The sequence below is a fragment of the Danaus plexippus genome (assembly GCF_018135715.1).
Source record: "Danaus plexippus chromosome 13 unlocalized genomic scaffold, MEX_DaPlex mxdp_15, whole genome shotgun sequence".
NCBI classification, from domain to species: domain Eukaryota; kingdom Metazoa; phylum Arthropoda; class Insecta; order Lepidoptera; family Nymphalidae; genus Danaus; species Danaus plexippus.
This window is the reverse complement of record NW_026869849.1, coordinates 2,284,610-2,304,067: the sequence shown is the minus strand read 5'-3', so window position 1 is coordinate 2,304,067 and position 19,458 is coordinate 2,284,610. Positions and strand designations below refer to the sequence as shown.

The 19,458-nt window shown below is 30.2% G+C and overlaps 2 protein-coding genes across 4 annotated transcripts in view; one reads left to right on the top strand and one right to left on the bottom strand.

Annotated features, from left to right (window-relative positions):
- Positions 1-19,458, bottom strand: part of LOC116770050 (uncharacterized) — a 56,236-nt gene that overhangs the window by 5,096 nt on the left and 31,682 nt on the right. Inside the window, exon 2 of the mRNA XM_061527765.1 lies at positions 11,216-11,472. Within this exon, the coding sequence (XP_061383749.1) occupies positions 11,216-11,350 (135 nt within the window). The 5' untranslated portion in view covers positions 11,351-11,472. The remainder of the gene's footprint in view (positions 1-11,215; positions 11,473-19,458) is intronic.
- On the top strand, positions 669-5,279 carry LOC116770397 (uncharacterized). Of its 3 annotated transcripts, none has more exons than XM_032661856.2 (8): positions 669-846; positions 1,372-1,455; positions 2,455-2,579; positions 3,240-3,356; positions 3,748-3,920; positions 4,001-4,117; positions 4,190-4,635; positions 4,747-5,279. In XM_032661856.2, the coding sequence occupies exons 2-8, from the start codon at positions 1,406-1,408 to the stop codon at positions 5,102-5,104; spliced, it is 1,386 nt and encodes a 461-aa protein (XP_032517747.2). In that variant the 5' UTR covers positions 669-846; positions 1,372-1,405; the 3' UTR covers positions 5,105-5,279. The 3 variants fall into 3 exon arrangements, with proteins under 3 accessions (XP_032517747.2, XP_032517748.2, XP_032517746.2); XM_032661857.2 differs by having other exon boundaries at positions 1,365-1,455; positions 4,196-4,635; XM_032661855.2 differs by having other exon boundaries at positions 1,365-1,455.

Here is a 19,458-nt window from a genome sequence, read left to right as displayed (position 1 = left end):
ATTAACGAATTCTATTTATTAATGCGAGACACGATATCATTAAATGATATTATTTCACTAGCATTACGAATGCGAAAGTTTGTTGTAGTTATAAATTATATCAAAAGTATCGAATTGTCTTGCCTGAAATTTTGTATATGGCATTGCTTACCTTTGTAAAAGAAAATTTTTGTGAAAGAGCTTAGTTAAGCTAATACCACATATTAAAAAAATGTCAAAATAAATTCTCAAATATTAATTCACTATTACGACGTTTATTATTTGTGAAGAGCTTGAGTCTCAATCCGAGATTCTGTTTCCTCTTCACTAAACATATGCAAGGCGAGTTAAGATGGAAGTGTTTTTAAGCAAAGTAGTCAGTACAGAAAAAACATCTGCAAGCTATTACTTTATGTTCTTAATAACAAAGAAGTTTTTATTAAAAAAAAAAAATTATAAGCATATTGCAACTTTAATTTTGAACCACTTAACAATTTTTGTAATAAATGATTTTTTTACTACGTTTCGTCAAACTATAGTCAAGTTATGCTTTTTGCCCAACAACAATATAAGCAGATTATGTATAAATAAATTTATGTGGCATATTTACTGAAGCTAAAAGAGGTTTTATACACAGGGATGAATAGAATGCATCTTAGTCGTGACGCCAAGATGACGACTCAGACGTCTTATCACAAACATGTCAATTGAATTTATGTAACAAAATTCTATTTGATTGGAAATTTTAATTTATTTCGATGCGCTTAAAGTAAATTCAAGTCATGCCTATTCAGGCAAGAACGTTGATGGGGTACAAAATAATTTGACCCAAATGTAATTGAATCGCTAGCAACTGTTTCGTTAATGGTAAGCTTTCATTAAAATTAGTTACATTTATAAAACTTTTATATGGGTCACCCATTTAATTCTTGGCTTACGTTAGACTTACATAAGTCTGTGATTTGTGCTTACGGTATACTATGCTCTAGCCACTGAAGACCGAAATATTATAACTAAGCTATAACAATATTACTTATAAAAATGTGATAAACAAGTAACTTTACTGTAACTATAATAGGAATATCTTCAGGTCTTAAGGTATAAGTAAAAAATATAAGTAAATCTCGTCATAATTTCTTCTAAAATTAATATAAAAAAAATACTCATTTTGTTAGACTAAGGATTTATATTTGGAAGAACAATTAAATAAATATTATGAAATTCGATTTCGTTTGATCAAATATTTAAAACATAAAAATATATATACATAAACATATAACGGTTTATTTATAATTAATATTTTATGTGTATATATGTTTTATAAATTGCTATTTAAAGTAAATAATGTAAAGATACATTAAATCCCTCTAATAAATATGTTGAAGGTTTCAGCTTATACGTTCCTGTAAATTTTAAATACTTCACGATGTGCTGTATATTCACTTGTTGTGGATGGATGGTCGATTTATTACAAAGGTGAGTTCGAAACGAAAATCCATAGTAATTATTTTATTTCTATTTGTCAAAAAGAGAATTTAGTGTTTGAGGTGCCTCATATTAAAATATAAGAGAAAGTTGTGTTAGTTACGCTATTTGTTACTCAAGAACGGCTGTACGGATTTGGCTGAAAATTGGTGGGGGGGGGAAGGGGGCGGTGTGGCTTAGAACAGATATTTAATACCGTTCGATTGAAAAAAAGAATTGCCATAAAAACCAAATTTTTGGTTATTTACCGCCTCTAGGGCAGAATGAATTTTGCCCGATCAGCTCTATATTACTAATTCTGAAATTGACACGTACGAAGTCGCGGGAAAAAATTAGTATAATGTATATACATATAAAAAATTATAATGAAATTAATATGTGTCGATTTATAGCGATATAATTTCAAAGTAATACAATCCAAAGTTAATAGCGACAAAATCCTTTCCTAGACAATAAAACACAGAATACAATTAAAAAAGTTACAGTTTCTGTGTAAAAAATTAGTCCCTAAAGACATTTACAAAAGAAATTATTTTTAATGTGAAACTTCCTGAGTACCAAAAGTATACTTGTTAACAACTATGATGATAAAATACCATCTTAGTGCTTATATACAAAAAAAAGAATATGCGTAGTGTCCCTCCGCGCGGAAAGAGTGAAACCTCGTAATGTTGGAATGAAAACAGGAAAGGGTAATTAAAATTTAAGGAAATTATAGTGTTTCTTTAAGACAAACTTTATTAGCATTACTCGCAAGTCACAATTGATTGCCCGCATGCGTTCGAGCGCCACGCATTCCTTCTCCCTCTGTCTCTTTATAATTCCTCCCTCCCCCCTCCCAGGAATATCAAACGTTTAAGTCTAGGAAGTCCCATGAGAAGTTTCACTTCAAAACTAAAGTTTCTGTACGGATTGTAATTTGTTTGTAAATAGGAAGATTTTCCTTTTATTTTTGTTTCGATTCCTGTCATTTATATAATAACATTCCAGGTTATGGACGTTTACAATGTCCTGTTTCATTAGTTCGGCTGTTTGCTGTTCTCTTGTCACCGCCTCCATGTCTGGAATTGCTCTCGGCTACAACTACTCTTTAGCCGAATACATCGACTTGAAAGGTCATAAAGATACAATACTTTAATATTTATTAATCGTTGCCTTAAACGGGAATATAATGATTTAGTTGTTTAGTTAAGTAGACCTGAATGTTTCAAATTCTTTCGTCTTTCTTCCTTTAATTTATATATGACTATACACAACAAAATGATTGGAGGTCGCCGTGGACCCGGCACTCGCACGGTGAATCCGTTGAATGCCTAGAAGTTTTGTCTCTGAATATACAAAAACAAAATGATCGAAAGTCGTTTTTTTTAAATAATAAAAAACTAGGGCCTAATAATAAATATAATATTTAAATATAATAATTGTACATACCATTATCATATACCAGTGCGTGTCAGGTTGATTGTATTTAATGTAGTGTCAGCTGAAGTATCTAGTGCTGTGTGAATGAGTTTTAAGTGGAAAGTTGTTGGTGACAAATTAATTATCTATTTTACACCCTTTAATATTATTATGTCACGCTTACATTAAGTTTATATGACATATCTGCAAAGCATTTTATTCATAATAAAAACGTCACATAACATTGACTTATAGTATATTTTTAGGAAATTGTTTTATTGTTTAGATTTTTATTTGTCAGTATAAAATTAATAGTGAAGGTATGAGTAATATAAATAGTAAATATTTTATTGACGTAATCATTACGTTTTCAGAGACTAATGTGTCTGTGTTCCTGAAGCGTGGTGTTTTTGACGACGAGATCTCCGACGAAATGGATTGGAGACGAAGTGGACATATGCCTATCGGTGGACACGTTAGGGATCACAATCGTTAGTACTCAAAAATGTTTACAATAAACGTTTAAAAATACGCTTGAAGTTCCTTCAATGGTTTAGTTCAATAGTTACAGTAGCAGCTGAATACTCAAATGCTATAAAAGATTTTCAAAATCAGTCTAGTTTTTAGAGGACTATGTAATTTTTTTTTATATCGTATCAGATATTGGGCTGATTTTTGTATCTCAAGCTAAAAACTTGACTTAATTTTTTATATAGAATCAATTTGAAATGGTATAAAGAAAGTTGAGTCACTAATAAATTAAACTGTTCGACATATAAATATCCTTGTATTGTGATAGAGATTCTAATAACATATTTTAATTCATTGATTGATTTACAGCTTTTTTTTCTAAAAGTCATAATCAATATTCTAATGTTTTAGTTATAACGGGCGCTTCCGATGAGTCCACAACTTTGAGATCAGGAAGACGTCTGGACGACTCAATTTACGAGTCTAACGATCGAAATAATTTTGAAGGTTCCCTAATGAGATTAACTGCTAAGCCTATAGAAACAAGTTCAACTCTTTCTACAACTGATAGGCCATTAGACGATGTAAATAACTTTATTACAACTAATATCTTCATACTTTTAGAATGAAGCATTAAAAAAATATAAATTATATTTTTCAACAGGTTTTAAACCAGTATACAATGGGATCGCTAGATCAGCTGAAAGCCGTTCAAGGTGAGATAAATCGAAAAAAGGGGGAAGCTGCTAAATCACTTCGGAAATTCAACAGAAAACAGGAAGTAATTACAACCACTATTATTTTTATTTGACAGTTTCTAAAATGATTACATTTAATTGATAATCATTTCAAGGATCAGATTGTAGTTCCTGAGAGGAGGCCAATATTTCCCTATAATGATGGCTCCGGAAGACGTGCCATGTCGTATACTATACCTACCTACCAGCCTCGTTCGACTTACAGTTCTCTAAGGGCAGCCGTTCCCGATGATCGAATCAATAATCCCTCAAAGTGGATTCTGCCTAAACTACCACCGGAGTCACTCCCATGGGATATGCAGTATGCTGACGACTACATGAGTCAGACATACCCATCACCAATAACTCCAAGAGCTGGCCCAGCTAGACCAACTAGGCCACCAGGGTTGGCAAGAACCAGAATACGACCCACACATACAACAACAACATTATCCCCAATCAAACAGCCAATGAGTCCTAAAATGGATTTACCAAAATCCATGGATGAGGATATTGAAGCTTTTAAGAAAAAACTTATGGAAGATAAATTTATTCCACCATCGTAAGTAATACATTATAATTAAAAAATATATATCAATATAAAAACGAAAAATAATTTACATTCAACGTAAATAATATTAAAATACAAAAAAAAAATACCTTTTCTTCGTAGGCTTAAAGACGAAGACTTTTTGAAAAAAATGGACATTGGAAAAATTAATCCTAACGAAGATTACGAGGAAGATATAAAAGGAGTCCCTATGCGGAGGAAGAGAAATGTTAATAACTTAATAACACCGAAAAATAATTTCGTTAATGAAAACGAAACAAAGACGGAAGCCAGTAAAGATTCTGTAATTAGCACACAATTAGGCGGTAACGTTGGAAAGATTGACTTAGCGAGAAGTATTGACGTTCTGAACAAGAAGTTTTTTATAGGATACGGGGGAAATACAGAGACGTCGTCATCAGGAACTGATAAGACCACATTAGATATTTTTACGAAGTTGTTCTCTTCAACGCTATCATGATATATTTTTTATTAATTTTGCAAAAAAAAAAATATGTTTCGTGAAGTCCTGTGAAGTCAATGTAATTTTTTAAATACGTTGAAAAATATATTACTTTTAAATGTTTATAACTTCGTTTTGATGTCGAATATATATTTTATATAGCTTTGTCCTTTCATTGATTGATTAAAGCCATTAACATTATTCACACACACATAATAAGTCTTTATATTACGTGTTTGACCCTTGTAATAATGAAATAGCGGATAAATTAAACGTCTATTGTTAATGTAAGGTGCAAGTCAATCCAATGATGTGAACAGACATTCCACAAGCGTATATTTTGCTAAATGTATCAAACAAAGCTGTGGATTAGAATCGCATCATAAATAATCATTGTTTGCTGTTTATGTGGAATGATTAATCAATTCGCTATTTATATTTGCCCGCGCACGTTTTACTCGCCTCCATTTAGTTTTAAAACAATAGAACACTATTTTTGATAGAACTCAATTAAAATGCTGTTTATTTCAAACGTTATCTTGATTTTTAAATACCGAAGATTATTTATGTCGTGCATTAACAAACAAACACATGGATATATTTTTTTTACTCTTTAAATAGCACTTATTGTAAATTCCATATATACATAAAGATCAAAACTATATACTGGACATATGTAATATATACAACGAGCAACGTTTGTAAATCTTCCAATATACTACTGCAGGGTACGAAAAATTAACAATTTAAAAGATAACAAGTGAACAGCCAGGCTATATGGGAAACTTTATATTTGTCTTTCCAAACTTGCAACAACTACAACGAAGTCAGAATTAAATAAATTATTGAGTTACTTTAACAGTGCTCGTAAAGTTATATTAAGATATATGAACTTACATAACCTAGCAATGCCTTGGACTTAGTGAATTTTCTCAATTTTATCAATATCTTTTGTTTGAATAATTTAGTATGGAAGTCTGTATTCGCTTACGACTTATTTGTGTGTATTTGTTATACATTCGAACAAGAAGTTTCGAAATTATTACGTGTTATTTGCGTGATAAAATCCAAAAAAATATACGCCTCTTTTTGTGTCATAAATTTATCAAATAGAAAAACATTTTCTAAATTAGGATGTCGATACTAGAGTTGAAAATCAGAAGCTTAGCCTCGGATGAAATCTAGTAAGCCATTGAACGATTATATCTATAGTATTGAACATGTAAGCAAACTATTCGACATAATTCCACTGAAATTGGTTCTGCAGAAATCAACTCCCAGGAGATGTAGGGGCGTGGATGATTTAAATCTTATTTTTTTAATGTACTATAACTTAAGCTCGCGCTGAATTGAACTTTTGTGTATGGAAATAAATCGTTCATTTGCAACACTTATCACTTTTACCTATTTTATATCTAAATGTTTTTGTTTGTGTATGAAACAGCTTTAGAAGACAAAAAATATAAAAATCAATAGATATACAACAACGAATCCAAAGGTTTATCTTGAGAAAATCAGTTATAATCTTTAATGTTAAAGAATAAAAATCACATGTGACAATGGTATTTGTTAATGTAGTTATATGTACTTTACGAATTCAATAATAAAATTTGAGCTTTTGAAATATATTGTACAAAATGTATGTAGAAATCTAAATTAAAATCCTTACAGAATATTTCTTTGTTATTACTGGTCCATTAACTCAAGTTAAAATAAGAAAGAAACTTCGGTTGAGTTCTTTGTTTAAATTATTTAATGACATCAGTATTATTATCAAATGACAACCTGTCAAAAGCGTTTGCAGAAACAATATTCTTAATACTATTCTATAGTATCCAGTGGAAGCGTTTCTAATCGGACACTGCTATCCAGACTCGCCTTAATCGTAGATTAAACTGTCTTATCAAAGTACTTTGACAATTCTGAAGAGTGGTCCCGGTAATGGCCGCGTTAAATTCATTTGGATTACGAAGTACGGTGCTTGTTTCTATGATTTGATTGGGTTTTTTCGCTCTTAAAGACGATACTATATCCGATTATATTAAATATTATAATACAATTCTATTAAAAACATTATACTGTAAATTATTTTATGGTATTTGTTTCAGTCTTCTTAAGTATGAAAATATGATGTTAGTTTTGTAAAAGAATTTAATCTTAAATGTGAAATAATGTCTGAATGGATAGATTTTGTTAGTCGATTTTCAAGTAAGACCTAATTGTTTTAATATAGCGCAGCTAGTTATATGGAATTTTCAGGCATGCTATTTTATATATTTTTTTGTAGTAGTAAACACTTGACAGACAGACTTTGTTCTCTCATGCCAGGTAGATGTCACTGAAACCAGAAGGCGTTGTGAGAGATATAGTTCGGTTTTAAAACCACATATCATGAATTAAAAAAAAGTCCTTATTTTCGACTAATATGACTCTAATTGAAGCAAAAATAGTACAACGTTACTTAATAATTACGAGATATTCGTAAAAAATATTAAAGGTGTGCGATCTATCTGAACAACTGACAGACAACTCACCAACAACTGACAGTTAGTTACCAAGAACAACAACTCTTTTACAACTCTGCTCCACCTTAGGAGACGTAAATAACCAGATTTTTGATTTTTAATCTTTTTTTCTTTTTCGGTCGAATGGGATGAAAAGTTTTCTATATTAGTCTCCGTGTACTAAGCTATCTCTGTATCAATTTTCAGCCAAATTCGTTAAGCCCGTCTTGAGTTATAAAGTTGTTTTTGACACGACTTTTTTAGACATAAAATTATAAAAGCTGTATCTGAAGTCTGAGTGCTTAAAAATAGAAGAATAGAAGATAATTAATTGGGCACTGAGAAATAAACACATATGAAAAGGGGATATAGGTAACAAAACTTATCTGAAAGTTTAAAAAAAAACCTATCATATAAATGAATATAAATCTTATGGCTCTCAATGTTTTAGGGTATAATTAAAGTGCTTAAATTTTCTTATGAACCATTAAAATAATATTTAAATTAATATATCATAGTTGGAATTAGTTTAGATGTATTATGTAACAACACTTCAATTTGCCCAGTTCATGTTACAAAATATCTGTAAATGTTAAGTGATGTAACGTAAACAAGTAGAATGATTTGTTGCAAAATGTTTGAAAATTTTCAACGGATTTACGTTAAGCTGATAAAGGGCTTACGTAGATCAAAGAAAAGGGAAATGTACAACACTTTTATTTAAAAAAAAAAAAGACACAGCTACATTTTTATTCACGTCAAGTAAATTAGCCTTTGAAGATTTACGATTCGCATTCACATTAAGAGATTATTGTTTTTTGAACATGACAGGTATTCTCATTTGCGTTCGATTTAGCCGACCAATGTTATAGTGCAGAGGATATTTATGTGTGTGCTATTATGAAAGTAGAAGGCACTGTAAAACATCAGCTTAGTTATATAATGAGATCTAAGATTTTCGCGAGTATTCATTTAAATGAAACCGAAACGTCGGGATTATGTAGTTTTTAAATAATAAAATCCGCGCAGTAAATCCGAATAACACTAGCTTAGTTATATTTTAAGTTATGAGGTGATGGAAGGTGAAAAGAATATTTATTGAAAAAGGTTGTATATTCAAAAACCTTTTGAATCGTATTAATATCGGCTAAATGTATTTACTCTGTAAAGTTAGAGCGGATAAGATGAGAGACGAATATAAATAAAATACAAATCGTCCCTTAATAATGGGAACAAAATAAGGGTGTCTGAGAGGCAATTCAGGACAATTTCTTTGAGATATTATTATAATGGACCGTTACTTACTTCTATGAAAATTCATATTAAAAAAAGTACATTTTAATGCACGATTTATATGTACATAGAAAATACGAGCGTTGTTTCTTTTTTTCTCATAAAATATTGATTTGTGAGTAATTAAAAAATATTTCGTAGAATCATTCGTATTTCATCACAGCATTGAATACAGATAGATGTTTTCTAAAAATGAGAAACATTACAAAATAAATGGAAAGACATTGGATGAATGAGAACATCGGATGAATAAACCTGAAATAGAACGTTAATCATACTTGAATGAAGATGGCAGGTTAAAGATGATGAGTCTCGATTAACGAGATAGAACACTCCTTTGTTATCTGGCACTTCACTTAAATTTATTTTTAATCTTCTACCAATATTAAAAAATGATAAATTTTTTGTATTGTTTCCTGTATTATTTAGGTTTACATTTATTTTAGGATTCAACAATATTACGATAGTATTATTCTATGTTTTAACGTGTCGCTTTTAGTGTCTCACACTAAATAAATTTTAATTTAAAAACGATAGTGTGACATAAAACAGTGGTTAATGTGAACGGACATTATGTTAGAAACCCGTTCGTGTATTAAATATACTGAAAACTTAAACAGCCAACATAAGAGGGTCTTTTAATACGTCATATTCTGAAAATCTTGAATATTTCACTTATGCTACTACGATATTCGTCAACCGTTCTGCGGCTTTGTAGAGTATTCAATCCCTTGCCTACGCAATTTTTGCTAAGACCCTTTGTATGAATAGCTCTGTAACTTTAGGGCGACAGATGACATTTAAAACAATGTACATAAAACAAAATTAATATTATACAAAAATATTTAATTACAGAACACAAATAACATATTTTAAGAATATATTAAATCTTATTTATTTAATAATCAATTTCAGTAACAAAGCAGTGGATTTAAAAAATAATTACTCGTCTTTTTATATAATTTCCTATTCGACATTTAGAAATCAATCTATTTCTTTTTTCACATCTGGCAACCTGTATTAATTTTTTTATTTATGATACTGGCAAATCGATTATATGTTGCCATATTAACAAATAAAAAATTTTTTTTTTTTTTATTTAAGAAACTGAATCACAGAAACGAATCTTTTAGAGGTTTTATCTGGGTTGGTTACTTGTTGTTTTTGTACTCGGAGCTAATAACCGTGTAGATACTTAACAACAGACTAAAGAACCTTAAAGGTAATAAACAGTTAAGTGAACCTCTAGGAAAAATATACTGTGGTATGTGTTTTGTTAACATAAATGAATATTTTTATTGTGAGTTGAAAATCATTAAATGGACTTTTGTATTTTACACATTGTCATGTAGTTGTGAATAGCTTATATTGTAGTAAATAAAATATAAGTATCCAAATGATATTCCTGATCTGTAGGAGTAAGAAACATCGATAAAAATGTCATCATACATACCTTATCGTATAAGCTTAATACGATAAATATGTTTTATGACTTAATCAGTCCAATTATAATCATATATTATTAGAATTTAGACCAGCTCTGACAGAAAGCTGTCTTATAGAAAGTAGTCTGCTACCGAATTCTAAGTAGCGGAGTCATTGTGAAAGAATTGTATTTGTATTCCATGCCTATAAACGCTGTCATACCAAAAGAAAATAACTGTATGTTTATTATACATGATTAAAACTATCGAAATACGTTATTACGGACATAAAACAATGTAATATATTTTATAAACAAACTCAGCAAATATATTTAGGAAATAATTAGTTGAGTTCGACGACATCACGAATATAAATGTTATTTAGAATGTAGAGATTTAATTAGACGAAAAAGCGACAGCAACAGTGAGGTGAGGACTGTTTGATATGAAAAATGTTACAGGACACGGGACACTTTCTTCTATGTCTTCCACTGTTGGCAGGTTGATTTACCCCCAAAAAAATGGGACCACGAAATGTTTTTTTTATAATGCTATAGATGAGATAATAATTCACCTGGAAAATGAGTCAGATTCTGAGACCGTATTATGTAATTGAAAATCAATGTCCAGTAATAAAGGAAGAGAACACGGATTAATGGAATTCAATGCAATAAAATCAATACTTCAATTTGACTATTAAGATATAACGCATATGTTTTAAAACTTTTTACTGTGAAATTATGTTTATTCAGAAGTTTTAATAATTAAAATAGTTTTTAACTATGTAAACTGCAGATTTATTTGTCCTAGACTATCTCATGTGCGTCAGAACATCGTAAGTCAGTCTCTTCCTCTCCCGTATCACCAAGAGACCAAGATATAAGACCTAGAAGTATAACATATCATACCTGTTTGGTGATAACAATGACGAACAGTATGTACGCGTTCAACAGTAACCCGATAGCGGAGATGACGGTGACGGCGACACTCAAAGCGAGTGTCACAGCCTCCTCGCCTCGAGTTTCCGTCCCGTTCATCTCCATAGCAGCAGGCTATGTCTGTCCTTGTCGCTCTAACTCTAGCTACATTCGCACTTGTGATGTTTGTTGATTGAATTCATCTTACAGCGGCCGCTGCATTCCATCGCATTTCGAAGGTTTGAGATCTGAAAAAAAGAAGCGTATTTATTAAGGCAGTAGAATTAAAAATTTTGATACTAGAAGTAAAGTTAATGAGATATATTCATATAAATATTGATTTTCTTTATTAAACCGTAATATTTCAATAAAATCTTTATTATGATTAAGATGACAGTAACGAGAAAAAAAACCAGCAACCTTCTATGAACATGATATTATGAAAGACCTTCATATTTTTCAGTAAAATGAGTCTTTTGAAATTATATTCTATAATTTACGTGACCTGGATCTTTACGTATTACAATAGGTTACTATTATGTATATACATTTCATAGCTGCATATATTATGCGACTGCGAAAGTTCATGAGAGTAGGAAATATTTCCGTAGGAGTTTTATCTTTTACTTTTGTCTTGTAATTAAACATGCGTCGATGTTTTGCTTTGTCTAGATTATGACATAAATCTCTTTCTGGGTTTAAAGAATCCGAAAGTTGAAATAAATGCTAAACAATTTTATACAATTCTTATATATTGTAGAAATATATGTAAGTAAACCTTATTTCGTGATACATAAAAATTGTTTTTATTCCATGGTAGTCATGCAAACAAAAACTAAATTTTTATTTAAAAAAAAAGTCTAAAATACTAAAAAATACTTCAAGTTCTGCGACGAACCGATGAGTGTAAGAATTTAACAATGCTCTTGTAACAATAGCGAAATGTAAAACTTAATTTGAACTTTTTAATACCCAGCCTCGCTTTTGTAGTTTCAGACCAGATCTAAACTGTATCGCCTTTACAAAAGATATCTATTTCAACTATTACTCAGAGTTTTCTTGAATATTCTTGAGAAACATATTTATTATGTGCAATATTGTAATAAGTTTAAGGAAATGTACTTTCAAAGGAGAACAAAGTACAAACATATTTTCATTGCTATTAATTTGAAATGCATAAACGAAATATAGTGAATAGATGTGTGATTAGGTAAGGTTGTATCGATAACCGAAAAATAGATAAATCGAAGTCTTTCTATGATGACACACATGCAGTATCTGTTCACGACCCTTGTTAGTGCGGTGATTGCAGCAAAACCGTAAAATTTAGGTTAACAGCTATCGGAGAATTGAACTTGGCTCGTTGCGTGCCAGAAGGTGACTGGATAGAAAAAATCTGTTATGAATTTCTGAGACCGTTCACAAACATGTAGTGCAATGAATCATGGATCTTAAAAACTAATTACAATATCGTAAATCATCGTACGCCATATACCAAATTATAACTATATCTGGCTCGTTCTTATTTCAATTCCGTTCATTTAAATCACTTAATTCATTTGCATTTTAGTTGTTTTTTTTTTAGTTTGTTTATTTTTTACATGTATAACATTTATATATATAATCAATCGATTGATTCCTCGATTAGCGGAAAAGAAGCTAAAAATGTAGTAAATTGAAATATTCTGTGGTATCGATGTAACGACTGGTGAAGAGAATGGAAAATAAAAATTGAAATATTTTCAATGTGCTGTATAATGTGTGGAGAGTATTTTCTATTAGATAGATTCTGTCCTTTTTTTCGTAGTTTTAATTTTCCTACTTCCTTCAGAGTACCTACCTCGCTCTTGATTTGTTGTAAATATTAAGATGGATTCTATTTAATAACGAAACTAAAAATAGGACCAAAATTTCCTTCGTACTTCGTACTATTTAATTTGGTTAGCATATAACTAGTTTCCCCAGCAAATTACTCTGTATTATCGAAGTTGTTAATTGTTTTGTATTTCGTTTATGAGATTGCATATGGACTAAGCATCACACAAACATGCATATTTTAACAATAATGAGACTAACAAGTGAGGGAAAAAAACATACCCAATAATTAATTTCGATACTTTGAAAATAAAAATTTCTCATAGTATAAAAAATGATGGGATACGTGAAGTATATAGTATGTCTAGTATGAAGAGTAATGCTTTCTCAAAAGTAATTTACAAGACATTTGAATTGAAAAGACTTCTCGACATCGAAACAGAAAAAATGGAATGGTCCTTGATTGCTACAATTACGTGTAATTTTATAAGTTTAAACTAATTTCTTCTGGGAGTTTTTTTAAAATCACTGAAGAAGAAACATTGAAAATGAAACAGAATTATCATAAAAACTACGGTTAGAAGGGATCGGTTTTTGATTGGACATTCACGTTGTAAGTTCGGTGTGTCAATCATATTGAAATGTGGCGACGGCACGAAAAGTAAAGCTAAATACAAAGTAATCGGGTTGCGGGTACAAGCTTAATGATGTCCCGTGGCCTGGCTCGGAGCAGGAGAAGGTACTGGTTTTTAGTCAGTAGGAGTCTGATACTCCCTCTCCCCATCTCCCCACCCAGGGCAATAGGGGTCATTTGAGGATTCCCCCCACCAAAGAATATAAATACATATATTAAAGTTAATTTCCCTGAAAAATAAAGGGTAAGAGTTCATATAGTCTGACACAATTTAAAATAAATTTTTTCATAAAGTTTCTAAATATTTTTGATATCTTAAGCATATTAAATAAAAATGTCTTAAAGCTTAGCTTTCATCTGATTGAAAAACAATGTAACGCAACTCGCAAGTCTATAGCCATGATCGTGGCTGCTAATATACTGTGAGAGGTAGTTGATCGATTTAACAAAACCACTTTAACCTACGACACGGTTATGTTGCCACGGAATTTACTGACATTAGTGTCTCTATTTGACATGACATTTTTAAGAGATTCTAACATGAAACATCAATTATTTAACTCTTACGAATTTGTTTACAAAATTACAAAATCTATATTATTTACCTGTATGTTTTTACTCGCTAAATTTAACCTTTCAAATTTTTATGTGAAAATTTTCAAGCTGAGCATCTTTACTAATAAATAAAGAAGAAGTTGGCTGTTTGTAATTTCAAATTAACAACTTTCCATAAAAGCACGTGAAAGTAATTTTTTTATCAATTTTTTTAATTTTCATCTCTGTCTCACTGTCTGTTTTGGCGGATTACCTTTTTAACGTCTCGACTAAATTTAAAGAATATTTGACTTCCAACACGCTAATGCCATAAGAAGAAACTTTAACTTACTTTTTAAGCAAATCCAGAACAAGATGAAGTTACCAAAAATACTAAATATTTATTACGCTAGCACTCCTACAATTAAAGAGCAATTTCTCAAATATTTGTAAACCCTAATCTCAAAGGTGGCTTAATATGCGGGTAAAGCCGCAGGCAACAGCTAGCTAGCTTTTAATTAAATCTATGCAGCCGTTTCGAGTTCATCGTCAATTTTCTTGGGTTATGAAGGAATTTTCGTCTTTAGCGCTATCAGAATAATTATAAAATTGATCTAGAATCAATACTGAAAACATCTTTCCGCTTAAATACGCCCAATGTTTGCTGGACAAATTTAGGTAAAACTATTCTACTATAATAAACTATAGTAAATATTCAAATACTATGAATAATTAAATCAACTCCTTGTTTATTCATCCCATGACACCCGATGTAAATCTGTAGTCGCAAAAGGACATACACAAAGGTCAACAGGTTAAGTAAACATTTTGTTTACGTTCGATTAGTAGAGACTGTAGCTGATGGTCGACAGCTGATATGTAAAGAAATTTCGACATACCTTTTGTTAATGGAATCGCTTTCAGTACAGTTTTAAACTCGTAAACAAATGACTAAATTCACTTATGACTGCGTAACTCTAATTTTTCAATTATTTCCACAATAATGTATTATTAGGGATTTGTATTAAATACATGTATATTATATTATTATTCATTACCAATGCTGACACATTGTGATTTAAATCTGTCATATATATATATATATATGTGTTCTATGTAATTTAGATTCCACTTCCGTCTGTTTGTTGTTAACTGTTAATCCTCTAAACTGACATTAGTGACATTTCGTAACAAGTAATATATGGTTCAAACATAGTTAACTTTAGCAAATATTAATAACTGAACATAGTTCTCTCCACAAAGTACTCAAGATTATAATACGTCCAGCTCCAGAAAATAATTAATGTATATTGGCTAAGTATTCCACGATTCCAGTGCGAATGAAGCCATAGCATGAAATAAAATAAAAAAAAAAACTGAAAATAGATATAGAAAAAGAATTTTTTAAAGTTTTCTTACCGTTCCAGTCTTTTTTGCTCATAAACTTGGAATACTTCCTTGCACCACTTAGCTTAAATTTAATAACGGAATTACTATTATTGGTATTTAATTCTTTCCTCTCCTAATAATCTATGTATTTTTAAATGTACCTAAAAATCAATAATCTTAATTACCCACACATGTATACATGACAAATGTATTGATATCCACACTTATATGTCTTTACTACGTGTTTCGATGCAAAATTTAACACCAACGGATCTTAATTTTCAACTTGTAAAAACATCGCATAGTAATATCAAATATATTTATAGAGGAAACGCTGTAACTATTCGTGTTTGAATTAAACAAAATTTTTCGTATTTACTACGCATTTTTATCATTTTAAACTACATTCTAACGACGTTTCGGTTACTTAGCAGCAACCTTGACCACGGGCAGACGAGACGAAAGTGGCATGTAAATGCTTTATTTAAATAAAGACTCGCGAAAGTCTTTAATATCATTATTCCAGTTTAGTTAGAAAATGTAAACTTACAATGAAGCACTTATGTATAACTCGCTATTATATAGTTGATGCGAATATTTACAGCAACATAAGTAAAGATTGAATAAAACCTTTTAGGTATTTAATTATTGTATAAAAAAATATTGAAAATGTGACATAGAAAATTAAATGGCACCCATCGGTGCACGTCTTGAAATAGATTCGTACGGTAAAAGTAATATCTTGGGTTACGTTTGGACTGAAACTTGCATTTGCTTGGAGTTCAACAACCTCTTTATAAATATAAAAATACTTTGAAATTCTTCTATCGTCGGTTGTTTTAATTTATATTAAAATGTTAAAATAATTCGCTTATAATACAAGTAAGAAATATTTAAATACTATTAATGGTGTTATAATTTCCAATAATAAAACAATTAAGGGTATATTTTAAAATATCACTTAAAAAAACACTTTGTTTGTGTTTATACGTAATTTTTTTTACAGAACGACCTGTTAATTATTTTTTTTATATTTTTCAATTTATTTGAAAGAAATATTCGAAGATAAGTTGAGACTGAAATATTAATAATACTAACTTGGTTAATTGTATATATAAATGAAATAAAAAATCTGGTGTCATTGGACGCGTTTTTCGAATATTTCTTACTTACCCGTACATTTCACAAACAAATTTACGAAGTGCATTAAAATTACGTAACCGCCATATTGGATGTATGTTGTGATGATAGAGCTTACGGTTCCTTGGGAAACCAACATCCCCAAAGACCATACCATCAAGGTCAACAAATATTATGAGCTCACAAACGAACTCACTCGAAATAGGTTCGTCGTGGATTTATACGCGGTAGAAGTGGGAGCGAGAGGTATAACGGCTAAATCTCTCTACAACCTGCTAAAAGACTTGGGCCTGTCCAGAACTCACATCAATTCGTTCTTGGAACGTACTTCGAAGGCAGCCCTAGTAGGTTCTTTTCAAATATGGTTAGGTAGGGAGAGGAGCTTGGACAGTGGAGGTGAGCGTTTAACGCGCGTTAGTTAGGGGCCCCTTAAACCTACACCTGGGTCGCAAGTCCCAGGCACTGTTGAAGCTCCACTCCCTGCAACGCAATGGACCCGGCACCCGCACGGTGAATCCATTGAATGCTAAGAGGTTTCGTCTCGTCCATTTTTGATTAAAAATAATGTCACGATGTTGACCATTCATTGTCCTCCATATTGAAGTTGTATACGAAATTTCACTCACAAATGTTTGAAGATATCTGAATCTTAATTAAGTTAGAAGATATCATCGAATAGACTACACATACATAAATACACATACATGACCTATAAACATATGGTCATTCTCGAATTAAATTGTCTGTGTATGACCGTATGTTTATAAGAACATGTACGTATGCATGTGTGTGTAATTTTGTATGTACTGAATACACAATTAAATTATTTACAAACATTAAAATTATTTATTAATATAAAAAACCACCAAGAAATAGGGATATTAATTTTAAAAAAACTGTGTAATCAGAAACAGTGATTGAAAATATTAAACACAAGGTATTATATAAGTTAATTAATCTTTTCATAAATTATCATTCAACCAGTGCCAGTATAGTCCTCGATGCAAAACAGAAAGCCACTATTTTAATTGGGTTCATATAATATCTCACACAATACGAACGCTTTGTTTCAACAACACATATTTAGTTTATACGTTACATGAGACATTCATATTTATTGAATTAATTCATAAAGTCTTACGTGAATAAAAACACTGGTTCAAAACTTATTTTTAATTTTATTAAAAAAAATTATTAAAAAAAAATCTGTGCTGGCAAGAAAGGTTTTTTTTATACGTACATAAATGTATATAGATATAAAATTTTGACAGCTGTCATGTGGTTCTTGAAGTTTCTTGTTTTTTACGAAATTAATCGTAATAAATATAATTTATTTATTACAAGGATTCAGTCGAAATAATGAAGGTCTATTTTAAGATTTATTTAAATACATAAAAACTATAAAACGGAATTAGATAGTAAATATTTTCTAAATAGATTTAAAACTACATAAAGTGTCAATTAAGTATGATAGCTATTTCAGTATTTGGTTCAGTCGACCTAAATAACTAATACAATACAGAAACAAAAAAGCTGCCGATGTTTTCTATTTTCGTTAATTTTATTAGGAATAAAGTAAATTAGTTTTAAAAATTACCATAATTTCTAAGTAATATTGTAATTTCGTATGTAAATATATTTTTTAGTATATCCTGAGATTATTATAGAGCCTTTTAATAAAGCCTCCGTATTTCAGACTTATCTACTGAGGCTATAATTTTTTTTCTATCTATATACATATATTTTCAGAGGTACAAAAGAACTGTCATTTTAAAAGGAACATTCCTTATTCCCTGGAAAAATATAATATATAGAACGCAGACGTAGAGTACACGTTATTTGATCAGAATACATTTCTCATGTCACAGAGCTTGTAATAATAAGAAGGGAATTCAATCAAACATTGTATCCAGGACAAACAAAATGGGATTCAATTATTTGTCTCATTGATAGAAAATATTTATACATATTGAAACTCTGTAGATTTGACGGGAAAGATTTAATTAGGTTTAAATAAAAAAATTAAAAGTGTAAAAATATATATATCATATTATAGCTATTTATTATTTTCAGTAATTTTCTTATTTATTTAATAAAACAGGAGAAGCTTGTTAGGATTTATGCATGATGATATTTCTCACAGTTTCTAGATATTATCGCTAAGCCCTTGAAGTCGGCTCACTTCGCTGAAATCCACTGTTGTGTCATTTGAACCATGATTATAATACGCAAAGTACAAAGTTACTGGCATAATTATTATGCATGTTATCGATTTATTCATGAAATTAAACAGAATTAAATAAATAGTAAACTAATAGGGTAATTAGTAACAGAAATATTTAAAAAGAGGCAAGCCATCAGATTATGAATCAAACAGTGAACAATGGAGTGAGTAATCCCTCTAAACTAAAAGTGAAATTCTTTGAAACTATACAATGAATATGTATAATGCCTTTTATTTTTTTATGTTTCACATGTATCATTTGTACTCGGAGCGTATACAGTTAATTTAGGTAGACAAATTTTCTTTATGTCGAAGAACGACAGAGTACAGACTATCTGTGAAAGCAGAGCTCTATAAAGAACGTATCATTATATTTAAAACAACGCAAAATTTGCCAACTACAGTAATATTATGATTCCATTAATAACATTTGTTGGAATTTTTTAATAAGAACTTAAATTTTTGACTTTTTTTTTAGACGGTTACAAATCGACGCAA

Coding starts and splice junctions, on each gene's coding strand:
- LOC116770397 (XM_032661856.2), top strand. CDS start 1,406: ATGTGCTGTATATTCACTTGTTGTGGATGGATGGTCGATTTATTACAA. Junction 3,357..3,747: donor ACACGTTAGGGATCACAATC/GTTAGTACTCAA, acceptor CTAATGTTTTAG/TTATAACGGGCGCTTCCGAT. Junction 3,921..4,000: donor CTGATAGGCCATTAGACGAT/GTAAATAACTTT, acceptor ATTTTTCAACAG/GTTTTAAACCAGTATACAAT.